The sequence below is a fragment of the Ascaphus truei genome, chromosome 8, assembly GCF_040206685.1.
Source record: "Ascaphus truei isolate aAscTru1 chromosome 8, aAscTru1.hap1, whole genome shotgun sequence".
NCBI classification, from domain to species: domain Eukaryota; kingdom Metazoa; phylum Chordata; class Amphibia; order Anura; family Ascaphidae; genus Ascaphus; species Ascaphus truei.
The window spans coordinates 56,312,325-56,325,661 of NC_134490.1; the positions used below are offsets into that span (position 1 = coordinate 56,312,325).

The 13,337-nt window shown below is 43.8% G+C and overlaps 2 protein-coding genes across 9 annotated transcripts in view; one reads left to right on the forward strand and one right to left on the reverse strand.

The window, feature by feature from the left end:
• The window catches only part of ZRANB1 (zinc finger RANBP2-type containing 1), a 26,857-nt gene extending 15,397 nt beyond the window's left edge, over positions 1 to 11,460 (forward strand). For all 3 annotated transcript variants that reach the window (XM_075612173.1, XM_075612172.1, XM_075612174.1), the window contains 9 exons: positions 968 to 1,807; positions 4,497 to 4,684; positions 5,250 to 5,403; positions 5,811 to 5,882; positions 6,018 to 6,216; positions 6,705 to 6,825; positions 7,326 to 7,455; positions 8,601 to 8,830; positions 10,069 to 11,460. In XM_075612173.1, coding sequence (XP_075468288.1) covers positions 1,009 to 1,807; positions 4,497 to 4,684; positions 5,250 to 5,403; positions 5,811 to 5,882; positions 6,018 to 6,216; positions 6,705 to 6,825; positions 7,326 to 7,455; positions 8,601 to 8,830; positions 10,069 to 10,287 — 2,112 coding nt within the window. In that variant the 5' untranslated portion in view covers positions 968 to 1,008 and the 3' untranslated portion in view covers positions 10,288 to 11,460. The remainder of the gene's footprint in view (positions 1 to 967; positions 1,808 to 4,496; positions 4,685 to 5,249; positions 5,404 to 5,810; positions 5,883 to 6,017; positions 6,217 to 6,704; positions 6,826 to 7,325; positions 7,456 to 8,600; positions 8,831 to 10,068) is intronic.
• The window catches only part of CTBP2 (C-terminal binding protein 2), a 51,911-nt gene continuing 48,998 nt past the window's right edge, over positions 10,425 to 13,337 (reverse strand). For 5 of the 6 annotated variants that reach the window (XM_075612170.1, XM_075612168.1, XM_075612169.1 and 2 more), the window contains one exon: positions 13,136 to 13,276. Coding sequence is in view for 1 of the 6 variants with exons in the window: in XM_075612171.1 (XP_075468286.1) it covers positions 13,111 to 13,276 (166 nt within the window). In the remaining 5 variants the exon portion in view is untranslated. Of the gene's footprint in view, positions 13,277 to 13,337 lie in introns of all 6 variants that reach the window. The other variant, XM_075612171.1, reaches the window with a different exon arrangement.

Sequence of the window (13,337 nt, forward strand, 5' to 3'; positions counted from 1 at the left end):
ATGGACTCTGTTCCCTTGAATGTTGGCAGCGTAATGATCATTATTGCACTCTGTCTGGGCTCTACACCGTATCACGCCCAAGTTATGATTTGGTCCACAGACAAGTCTGTTTTTAAAATCGTTTTGGACCGCGACCGCTTACGTCACACGTTGCCATCGCTATAGTGATAGTTGCACTTTTGTGCAGGAGGGCGACAGGGGAGGTGGCCCGTGACGTGGCCCGTGACATCACGCGAGCGGTTCACCATTAATGGCTGAACGGCTTCATGTGACGCTGACGGCACGCAGCCGCCGCACCAACACAAAATCGACTGACTACAGCGATGTTGGTTGCCATATTGCTGCACAGCGCCGCCGCGTCCACTATGGGCACCCGTGACGGACTTCATGTCTTTGTTTTCGGGCTGTGTGGCCTAAGGTGTGTGTTTGAAAAGCCGCTAATTACTTAATTCTCAAATGAAACTGAACAAGATGGTGGTTTATTAAATTCCACAGATGTATTACTTGGTATTTAAAATGAGAAACATTTCAATATGATTTTACATTTTAATTGCCTTCATCCATTGTTGGAGTAGAACTTGTTTAAAGAGATCTCCGGCTTAATTCTGTAGGTGTGTGTGTGTGTGTGTGTGTGTGTGTGTGTGTCATTTAGCTTGCCTTTCGACCTTGAATGCTGTTGGGTGAGACGTCTCCATTGTTGGGTGGGTAATTAGTTAAAGGAGGAATGGATCATACAGGTTTTTTGCATTAAGTGAGCGTGTTTGGGTGTCCTATGATTTGCGACTAGCTTCTATTTTTGCTCCGTGAAGTAGGTGTATTGTAATTCAAAGGATGACATTCTCTTCTGGTGATGGACACGCCACTTTCTATGCCTGTGTAACTTGTTAATTGTGAATTCTACCTGTACAGGTTGCTGCTCTAGCTATTTCCCCCAGCTGGTGTCCCTAACTTTTCATCTCTTCTGCAGCTTCCTGACTGCTACATACATCCTTACTTGCAAGTGTCACCATGACGGAGCATGGCATAAAATGGGCTTGCGAATATTGTACGTATGAGAATTGGCCATCTGCTATCAAGTGCACCATGTGTCGCGCCCAAAGGCCGAGTGGTGCCATTATAACGGAGGAGCCATTCAAAAGCAGCACCCCTGATGTGGGTACCATAGAAAGAGGAGGTGGGAGCCCTTTGATATGCCCCGATTCAAGTGCTAGACCCCGTGTGAAAACTTCATATACTATGGAAAGTGGCAGTAAATGGTCATGCCACTTGTGTACCTATCTGAACTGGGCTAGAGCCATCCGATGCACACAGTGTTTGTCCCAGCGCAGGACACGCAGCCCTACGGAGTCCCCTCAGTCATCTGGATCTGGTTTACGGTCCATCCCCAGCCCCATTGATCCATGTGAAGAATATAATGACCGAAATAAACTAAACACTAAGGGTCTGCACTGGACTTGTTCTGCTTGCACTTATGAGAACTGTGCCAAAGTGAAGAAATGTGTTGTCTGCGACCACCCTTCTCCCAACAATATGGACGCTATAGAGCTGGCTGATGCGGATGAAGCCTCCTCCCTTATAAATGAGCAGGACCGTGCTCGCTGGAGAGGCGGCTGCAGCAGCAGCAACAGCCAAAGAAGGTCCCCACCCACTTCCAAGCGAGATTCTGAGATGAAAATGGATTTTCAGAGGATTGAGCTTGCCGGGGCAGTGGGCAGCAAGGATGAGCTGGAACTGGATCTCAAAAAGTTAAAGCAAATCAAGAACAGAATGAGGAAGACTGACTGGCTATTCCTGAATGCATGTGTGGGTGAGTGATCCCTGTTCTATTTTTAATCTGTAATAGGGAGTATTACTTTTGTCTCACTTTCCAAGTAATCTGCAGGTCAGTAGTAGATAATTATACACACGTGTCAGAGAGCTCGTTGTATATGCCACGGTGTTTGTTTCTATACATTTTGGTTTCCCTGATGTAACCCCATTTGCAATAAGCAGACTGGTGGTAGATGCTGCTCCTTGTCAATGACAACACCCACCACTTAGTGTTGTGCATAATAGAATAGTGAGTACATAAAGTTCTTTCAATGAACAACTGAAAATGTAAATTCTTCTTGGAGCAGGAGTGACCAACTCCTGTCCTCAAGGGCCACCCACAGGCCACGTTTTAAGGATATACCTGCTACAGCACAGGTGGCACAATCAGTGGCTCAGTCAACTGAGCCACTGGTCGAGCCACCTGTACTGAAGCAGGGATATCCTTAAAACTTGGCCTGTGGGTGGACCTTGACTGGAGTTGGCCATCTGTCTTGGAGGTTGCTGGCATTAGATTTCTCATGTCATGGGTGCCTTTTTGTACAAGGCTTTTTATCCTCTCTTAAGATATTTCCATTTTAAAGAAGAGTGTTTCTCTGCACTTATCCCTCCCCCAAATCATTGTGGCCAAGCAGGTTGAATGTCTACAGAACTCGGTATGTTGATGTAATAGGTATGTGTTAAGGAAATGTTCACATCCTTTTGATGTGCTTCCACCCTCCTCCCCCCCTCCCCCCCCCTCACACACCTGCCCTGGGAGGTGCTGCTCTTTAAGGTTAGGCCGTCCTCCAGGAAACACATTACAGTACTGCATTTCAGCTGACTGAGGGGTAGATCCTGCAAAAAATGATGTGTGGTCTGATCTCTACTTGCTTCCCAAGTTCATGTGCATGTTGGACCTTGTATATCATTTTATACATCTGTAGAATATGGTAAAATGATATACGTTTGTCAAGCCTAGAAGCATAACGAGAGGAAAACTTGTAACCGTACAGAGCGGTGTTTGTACTGGATGCAGTCTCTTGGGCTCCTATAAATATCTGGTGTCTGATGACTCACCAGGCCTGCCAGTGTGAAGTGTCTGAGCAGGCTTTGCTATTGGTTTATTTCCATGTTTTTCATCAGCATTTAGTGCATGTTTTGTAGATGGATTTGATATTGATCTGTTTTGCAAGAATCATAGTCCCACCTCTGCTATTCTTGCATTATTCTCTGATCACAGAGCTGTGCCGCTTGCTGACAGTCAGCTACTCGGACACACTGCCCATGTATCAAGTCTGAATCTCATCTAAACTGCAAAGTGGCTGAGTGTTCCTGTCTCCGACATTTTCTTGGGTTGTTGTATTTCATTTCTTATCTCTTCTATACCCCTTTGACACCTAATCTCCTACATAGAAGGGATGCTGTATATTAATAGCCCAGTGTCTCCACATCCCGGTCAGCAGCTGCCGGGAAGGTGCACAGAGGGGAGACTAAGTTTTGTCAGTCATCACTTGTCGGATACAAGCAGTAACTGAAATAGCTTTTTCTGTCTGAAATCCGTGCTTGTCCATACATATCAAAAGTTCCTGGTGTTGTAAACATTTCACTTGCGGACACCAGGCTTTGAGCTGGACTCTCACTCCCTGCTCACTGACACAATATACAAACTCATGTCTTGGCATAAAGGAAGCTGTGCAGCTATAACGGGCTCCCTTGTTCATGTGCTGTCATTACGCTGTGTCGGGTGGCCAACTCCAATGCTCAAGGGCCACCAATGGGTCAGGGTTTTCAGGATATCCCTGCTTCAGCACAAGTGGCTCAGTGTAAGACTTGGTGCTGAAGCAGGGATATCCTGAAAACCTGACCTGTTGATAGCCCTTGAGAAATAATTGGCCACCCCTGCACTATGGACTTTCTAGGCAACCTCATAGGTTTATTATTCACTAAGGTTGGGATTTTTCCAGTGTATCCAGGTCACATGGTTACAAAGCTCTAACCTGCCTATTGTTAAAGCCTCGCCTTCCCCCCCGCCCCCCCCCCCCGGCCTATTGAATATTGACGTGATATTTTAAAAATGGATAAAACATGTAAAAGTAAAAAAATATATAATGTATTAAAACTTTTTTTAAAGTACTAATAGTGTATTTAAATATTTATTTTCTCCCTTTTTAGGAATTCGTTTGTCATCTAGCTTTGAGATTAAGAGGCTATAAATGTGGGCTAGGTTTAATACGTGAAATCTTAAACCTTTAAGATTTTGTTTGTGCATTTAATATGAAGGCGGCTGGTACATATGAAGTTAATAATTTAGTAATTATAGTTTCAATGTTTTGTAACATTGCAATGACTTAAAACAAGATGCATCACTGCTTAAGTGACTATCGTTAAATGGTAACTATAGTTCAAGCCTGTTTTTGTACAGTAAGTAGGCTTTCAAATGATTATATCAACAAAATGGTGTACTTTATATAGGTACATGAAATGGGAAAACTGATCAAGATCATTTTAAATAAAGGATTTCTGTTTAGTAATCTTTCATTGTCGTGTCTTAACTGTCATCTATAGCCTGCTGTAATGAATTAAATCCAGGCATTGCCTGTTCCTATAATAGTAGTACGAGGTGCTCACTCTTAGGGAAGATTCCTTTTCTACAGTTACCTGTTTGCTGGAATTTGTAATGTTAACGTGTGCGTTCTGTCCCGCAGGGGTAGTGGAGGGTGACCTATCTGCTGTTGAAGCATACAAGTCCTCAGCAGGAGACATTGCACGGCAGCTCTCTGCAGATGAAGTTCGCCTCTTGAACCGTCCATCGGCCTTCGATGTGGGTTACACTCTGGTGCACCTGTCTATTCGCTTCCAGAGACAGGACATGCTGGCCATCCTCCTGACCGAGGTGAGTGATTCCCGGCCGGTGTCAGGACCTGGTTACCTCCTACACACACCACTTCCACCGAAGGGACAGAATGCCTCTAAGATACCTGGATACCTGCTCATTATTTGCAGCTATTTCTATGCTGTTTTGTAGGGGGGTACTGTAATCTGTACAATTCAGAAAAGTGGCATTTCGCAGATTTATTGGACTTGGTGGGAGTTTTTGTCCCCAACTTTGACCACTGTTCCTGCCATAGTCTTGCCAGGCCTCAAAAAAATAATTTTAGGAAGAGATACATTGAGATATTTCAAATATGTGCTTGATATTTCATGCAAGTCCTGGGACATATAATGGCAGTTGTGATGAGTAATGTAACCAGGAAGAATTGGTGTTGTGTACAGCAGGAGTGCTGGAAAAGGTGTAATCCAAAGTGGGTCAAACAATTATTTCCAATGGTGGTATTTTAATTAAAGGGTGGCCAGTTAAATTGGAAACTAGATGCCCTTGTGATGAATGAGGCTGTATTGGCATACTTAAGAGACGAGTATTTTGTTGCAGAATTGTTGGAGCTTTTTCTAATTTCTAGGTGGCTCAGCACGCAGCAAAATGTATCCCGGCGATGGTGTGTCCAGAGCTCACAGAGCAAATCAGGAGGGAGATTGCAGCTTCCATGCACCAGCGGAAAGGGGACTTTGCCTGTTACTTCTTGACCGATCTGGTAACTTTCACGCTGCCTGCGGGTAAGTATCTAGGTGAGGAGTGTTGGAGAGTGGTTGTTGGCAATAGACGTTGTATATGCGTTGGGGTCTGCAGGATGGTAATGACATTTTTTTTTTCTATGTCTGAGGTTCTGGTGTTTGCTTATGGAGGGTATTAAACAGTGTCTGGTGTGGGAGTTTTGGGGGGGTGGAAAGGTTGGGAATGCAGGTGAAATATTGGGTTGGAAGTTTGCGTTTGTATTGGCAAGGTGTTTGTCTGACATTTGGGTTTTGTTGGGTGAAATGCCATGTAGTTTATGGTAATTTTCTAGTACTGTGGATTTTGTAGAAATTAAAAGGGTAAGATGGAGCGCACAGTGGTGTATTGCTGTATTGCTCCTCTTTGTTCTTCTGGTGAATGATCAGTAACCGTCCTCTGTTTTGTGTAGATATTGAAGACTTGCCTCCCACAGTTCAGGAGAAGCTGTTTGACGAAGTTCTGGACCGGGATGTGCAGAAAGGTGATTAATGCATTACTGTAACCAGGGGCAGATGTGGGGGGGAAAAACAAAATTCAAGGCTCCGAACAGTCTGAGACTCTGGGTAACATGATGAGCTGAATAGATCAACTAACATTTTTAACTTCTCCATCCCAGAGTTAGAGGAGGAATCGCCCATCATTAACTGGTCACTGGAGCTGGGAACTCGTCTGGACAGCAGACTGTATGCACTTTGGAACCGCACTGCAGGCGACTGCCTGCTGGACTCCGTACTACAAGCAACATGGGGCATCTATGACAAAGACTCTGTGCTAAGGAAGGCTTTGCATGACAGCCTACATGACTGCTCCCACTGGTGAGTGCCTCATGATGGCCAATCTATTCTTTTCATGGAATTTTAGGTTCTTTTTCTGTGGGTGTTTTATTTTTTATCTACGGCGCCCACATACTTGGTATATATTTAAGTGCTGGTGCCCAAAAATATGCAATAAAGGTGATTTAAGGATAACACTTTTTTGCCATTGAAATAATAGTGCATTTTGCCCTTTTTGATCTAGTGCAGGGGTGGCCAACTCCAGTCCTCAAGGGCCACCAACAGGTCTGATTTTCAGGATATCCCTGCTTCAGCACAGCATTGAGCCACCTGTGCTGAAGCAGGGATATCCCCAATACCTGTCCTGTTGGTTGCTCTTGAGGACTGGAGTTGGCCACCCCTGATCTAGTGGCTTCACCTGTCTACTTGGATTTCTTACTGTTTTTTTGCTTGCCTGGATTTCATGGTCTGTTAAACATTTTCTTGCCTCTAGCCGACTCCATGTATCTGCTTTGTTGGCTCTGTTGCAGGTTTTACAGCCGTTGGAAGGAGTGGGAGTCGTGGTACTCGCAGAGTTTTGGGTTACACTTCTCTCTGCGAGAGGAGCAATGGCAGGAAGATTGGGCTTTCATTCTGTCACTGGCCAGCCAGGTGAGAGCAGCGCTTTATACCACGCACACTACCTAGCCTGTTATGGGAGAGGGATGTGCAATGAACTTGTGACTGGGTATTCTGATGCATTCTTAATCGTTTCTCCGTGATATCTATCTCTTCCAATATGATTCAGAAACACAATCAATAGTTACAGATCACACCGTTTTGAGGTCGTAGAGGCCAATGTTATTTTCTGAAGCTGCTGGAAACATTTGGTTCATCTGGTGAAGTACTGTAGGAATGTGGAGGCAGGATAAACAGAATGGACAGTTTTTTGTGGAAGTTTTACACTTAAAATACTTTTGATGTATAATCTTAGGTGATCAGCATAGGACACTTTCAGATTATAAATTACTTTGTTTATTTGGGTGACTTACTAAGAACTTATTTTAAAGTGCTCTAGAATCAATGAGGATTTCTGGCAACAAAGCGTTTACCGTCACAAGTATCTGTGCTTTTCATGGTGCCTATATTTATTTTTTTTATCCTCGTCACAGCCAGGGGCAAGCTTGGAACAAACACACATCTTTGTCCTCGCGCACATTCTTAGAAGACCAATTATAGTATACGGAGTAAAATATTACAAGAGCTTCCGCGGGGAGACTTTGGGCTACACTCGCTTTCAAGGTAAGACACGGAGTCGCTGCCACAAATTATTATGGCCCATGAGAGCTGCACCATTGACGAGCAAAACATTGATACAGTGTGCAGACAACAAGGCCTGGTTTGTGTAAATGAGGTGACGCTTTTCATGTTCCAATCCTCCGTCTGCATCCACATTATGCTGCCATTTGCTGCATAGGCACCTCACATTTAAAGGGTTAATCAGGTTCATTGCACCCAATGATTCCGGGAAACCGAGGGAAAAGACTTTCTTGGATTTTGTAGTGTCGAGTCAAACTCATACAATTTATAGGTGAGGGCAACTCTTCTAACTCAAAAGGAGTCGTACACCTATTTAAAAGAGTCTCACAAACTGACTCTAGGTTTTAGGCTTTTAATTTATATAACAAATAAACTCTAGCGAGCAGTTTTGACAGGTGACTGAAGCTTTGACAACTATCTGAGCCAGTCGGGTGTTGTGTGCTGCATATTGCAGCTGCGCATGGTGAAGTCTTTGGGAGGGTGACAGTGGGTGTCCACACACAACATCATGGAGAATTGAGTGGTTGTTTACCTTCCCTAATTCACACAACCATCTCTCCTTTCATGGTACAATGGTTTTCTGGCCCACTCCAATGAAGGGGATTACATTTGTGTGTGCTGAAGTCTATAACCCAGTCGTTCTCCAGTCCTCCAAACGCCCCGCCCCTCTCCAACAGGAAGTTGTGAGGATACCCCAGCTTCAGCACAGGTGGCCCAGAGCCTCAGTCGATGACACTCTGAGCCATCTGTGCTGCAGCAGGGATATCCTTAAAAACTTGCTTTTTCAGTGCTCTAGAAAAGAGCCACCTGTGCTAAAGCTGGGATAACCATAAAACCTAACCTGTGGGGGGGTGTCTAGAGGATTGGAGTTGAGAACCCCGGTGTTACCCGCTTGTTGGAGACTGAACACTGCCAGTGTTAGAGCAGGGTCTTGACGGCAAAGAAGCATGAGATAATTTCTGTTTTACTGGTCCGGTCCCCAGAAGAGGGCCACCTTTAAGGTTTTCACCCTTCCACCAGCGCTGCACCCTGTGAGTAAGAGAACCTTTTTGCTCAGTATTGAATAGGATTTCAGCTCATGTTTGGGCAGGTGAAGGTAACTGGGACTTCACTTGCATCTTTCTCAGGAGTGTATTTGCCTCTGCTGTGGGAGCAAAGTTTCTGCTGGAAAAGCCCCATTGCCTTGGGCTACACACGGGGCCACTTCTCAGCCTTGGTGGCCATGGAGAATGACGGCTATGACAATCGTGGTGCTGGCGCAAACCTAAATACAGATGATGACGTTACGGTTACTTTCCTGCCGCTGGTGGACAGCGAGAGGAAGCTGCTGCATATTCACTTCCTGTCTGCACAGGAGGTGAGACCTTGACCTTTAGGGCTTTAAAAAAATGTATATTGGGTTATTCTTAGTTGGCTAATGCAATGGTGTGCGCCCCCTCCCTCTTGTGGGTTGCTGGCAAATTTCTGGGGGCTGCCAAAACATTAGAGAATTCTCTGTGGGTGTCCCTGCTTCTGAATGGGAACCCAGCAGCATTAATCTTTTGACCGAAACTACAGAAACTAACTTGCACTGCAGCCCGTCTCTCTGTCTTCCCAGCACATGCAGTCTCTCCGGCTCAGTTCAGTCAGCCTGGATGACATCGTAGATGCCAAAATATGAAGATGCTTGAATAGGGATACGCCCATATTCGGGCATCTACGATGTCATCCAAGCTGACTGAACGGAGCCAGAGAGACTGCTTGTGCTAGGAAGACAGAGGCGGGCTGCAGTGCAAGGTAGTTTCGGTCAGAAGATTAACGCTGCGGGGATCCCATTCAGAAGCAAGGACACCCGCAAAGGTGATCTTTACTGTTGTTGGGGGCGGCTCCCATAGCTGACATTTAAGGGTGGCAGCTAAAAAAAATAAAACAAACTTAAAACTTGCGTACCACTGAGCAAATGGAAACGCACTTTAATTTCCTTCAATCTTCAGGTGTACTTAGTTCCTTGTGTGTGTGTGGTGCCTGACTAACCTGCAATAATCAGACTGAAGCAGCCTTCCCCTCAGTTGCTTTTGACTGATGTCTGGGGAGGGAGTTAGGAAGTGTATGGACCAAGCAGTTGGGTTGAGTGCTATTTATTATATTGTACAGTGAAGTTTAAGGAAATGTAGGAGGAAAGATAGGGAACTGGAATAGATTCAATAAAAGAAAAATATTTTAGGATCAAATGTTAAATAAAATAAAACCGCCTGAACCTCCAGATGCTTTTCTATGAAAAGTACATTGCCATTCTTCTTTATTAGTGTTTTGGGGTACATTGAGTAAACGTTATCTGTCCATGCTGGATATAAGGCACATACAGTATAAAGAGAAATAGAATGCTATATTTTATTTATCTTTTATCCCTACTATTCTGTATTTGGATAAAATGATGGCTTTTTAGCAGAGATACACCTCTCTGCTAACCAACCCTCCCTTACTAACGGAAATAGGGTATGTCTTGTCTTAAGCTGACTGCTGTGTTAGCAGTGACATACCTTGGTAACTTAAGTTGTGAGTTACTATTGATCTATGCATCCTGTGCCACAAACTAGTGTTTTTTTCCCTCTGCAGCTTGGCAATGAGGACCAGCAGGAGAAACTCCTGCGAGAGTGGCTGGACTGTTGTGTGACAGAGGGTGGTGTCCTAGTAGCCATGCAAAAAAGTTCTCGACGGCGCAACCACCCACTGGTGACGCAGATGGTGGAAAAGTGGCTCGACGGTTATCGACAGATCCGCCCATGCACGGCGCTGTCAGACGGTGAGGAGGACGAAGAGGATGAGGATGAGTGAGAGGGGAAGCTCATGCATAGCGTCTGGACAGCCTGCGCTGTGTGTCACGACTGGGACCTCAGTTCAAGGGATCCTTCCTCGTCTGCCTGGGACGTGCTGCGGGGAGTGATGCTCCATCCCGCCCAATCCCTGAGGAAGCACCACCTGTAGCTCCAACAAAAACATCCTTTTATTATCAAGACTGAACACTTTTTTTTTTTTTTTCTCCCCCCTCCTATTCTGGGTTGTAAATCTCTTGGCGTATAATGCATGTGTTCTGCAAAATGGGAGAGAAAACATAGGTGGAAAAATCCAATGGCCAACCCAACAGATAAATGGGTTGGCCACTTCCTGCTTTGCTCCTAGTTCCTGACCTTTCCGTTTTATTGCGAAGCTCAAATTACTTCACTTTGTTTTTTTTTTTAATGCCCTTTCACGTCATTCCTTAACCCCGGAATTACTAGACAGACCCAGGGCTGTATTGCACAGTCATAAAGTAATGCCTTGTGGTTGTCCCAAGCAATAAAGGAGTTAAGGATACATTTTATTTTTATTATTCCATACACAAGTAGTCAGAACACAAATATAGGCCTTTTTATAATGTTAGTCCCCCTGACCGCCCCCCTCCCCCCCACAAGCAGCGATTAGTCTCGGATGTGAGACCTAGATATTTTATTTTATATTTCCTTTACAATCCCCCGTATGATGACATGAAATCGCTTGGGAATAAGTGGAGGAAAAACCTGAAGACTTTGTATTTGTTTGCCCCTCCATGCCTGCTTTCTGCTTCCCATTTCTCCCTGGTCACCTAATTATTATTTGTTTTTTCTTTTCGAAATACTTTATATATTTATTTGTTCAGAAACACTTCTGTTCCTTCCCCTGCCCCCCTCACTCATAATATGCAGGAATTAGGCTCTAAAGCGATTGTGTGCAGTTTGCCAGCTTGGACTTGATTGCGAATGTGTCACAAATACATAGTCTTGCTGTGAAACCACCTACTTTTGCAATGCTCTTTGTGTCGCTTTGCGTATATTTTTTTTTTTTTTGTTTGAAATTTTCCCTAAAATGTACAGGAGGATGATGCTGCTGTGGTAGTATTAATACCTAACGAAAACACTTGTCTTCCCACAGAAAAATGACAGCATTTAAGCAGAATAATTAAAACGATTGGGAAAAACCCAATGCACATTACAGTTCTTTTCAACAGGGTCAAATGTTTGAGTGGTGTGGTCGGCTGCACAGTGTTCCTCCCAATAAGAATCATGCCTGTGCGTTCTCCAAACCATTCGCTTTTAAATTGATTGTAGGAAAACTGACTGGGGCACCCACCTTTAATTTGTATATATGATGTTGGTTTTTGGGGGGCAATGCAGTAAGGGGTAACAGAAATGGAATGCCATTGTTTACATCTAAATGACAAAAATCTAAATCATGAAGAGCAGTCTTTTTATTTAAAAAATAAATCAAATAAAATGTTATACGCAACGTTCCAATGTGGCTTCAATAATACGTTCTAACTATCACTCCCAATCGTAGGAGGCAGAGCAATTTTTTTCCTCTCCAGAGAAAAATAGTTCCTACTTTTTGTATGGTCTTCTTTTCACATCCTTCCCAAAGCAGTAGATGGGAACTGAAAATTTCCAGATAATATAGAACATTTTTATTTATTAAAAAAAAAAAAAAAACAATTCCATGACATATTACAAAGCGCTGCTATAACTGACCGCATATGTGCTGAAACTGGTCACAAGATAGACAAGCACACTGTCTGTTCTATGATCTTTTATGCAAGATGTCACGGAACTTTTTTTTTTTTAATATTAAAAATGCACATTTTTATCTGACACGTTTTTTTTTTTTTTGGCTCATGTCTACTGCTTTGGGACGGATGTGAAAATGAGAACGTTATGAAGGATATGGGAACATACAAAGTAAGAACTATTTTCCTCTTAATAGAGATAAGCAGAGTGGTTTATCTCACAATTGTGAGTGATTTGAAAGTATTGTTTACATCTAAAACCCCCCACTTTAAAACAAGCCTGAGCTCAGGAAGCTGACGCCGGGCCCAAAGTTGTAACCATGCCAGGTTTTTTTTAATTTAGTATATTTCACTTAAAAGTGTCAAACAGTCTTTCTGATGATGCCTGAATCCTTTGTTCATTTCCCCAAGGAAAACCCAGTTCAGAACACAGAAAATCAAAAGAAGTGCACGACTATAGTTCAACTACATAAATGCTAACAGGCAAAATTAAATTAAAACAGAGGAAGCCAGAGTTCTAAAATGCAGTTATTCTGCATCGAGACAATACGTTTTTCCTGAGCCATTGGAACAGTAGGACACACACAAGACTACACTAAATATCTCTTCTAGTTGCAAAGTTAGCAACCAGCAAATGTTACAATTGCTTGTTCCTTGTCGGCTTTCCCCTTGAAGCTGGAATGAGTAGTCTTCAAATACAGTCAGGCAGAAATCCCTTGTCCTTTTAGGTAGGCGGAATGAGTAATATTTTTCCAGGCTCCCAACATGGCCCAGGCATCACATTTTCTTTGCTGCATAGTAAATGAGGTAACATCTGTAACCTTTGTTTCATATATTACAGAAGGATATTCTACCTTTTTACTTATGTGCTTGCGGATGCAGAATGATCTGCATGTTTGTGTTCACACCAGTAAGAGTAGTGGTTTAACATTTTCCCTGACGTGTTTAGATCAGTGGTGACCACTGGTTATTTAGCTGCGCCTTTGTCCCAAGCGATCGTACCGCATTGCTCCAGATTCTGATGCCTTTCCCTTGGCTGGAGGTTACTGGTATCTTGTGCCAGCAGATAAGGTTCTTGTTTATTATGTGGCTCCCTGTGTTTTTGATGGCTGGTTGGAAGTAGGTGCTGTGGAAGTATGGGCCACCGAGGGGAGGTTGTGGAAAACGGGAATATCACCTGGGAATATTCCTTCCAGGGCTGCGGGAGTGCTGGCAGATGTGACTGTTCCTGTGACACCAGCGAGGAATCTGCAGAGATAAAAGATACGTAGTTGCTGATAATGTAGTAGGTGATGTGAAAAAAAGGGTA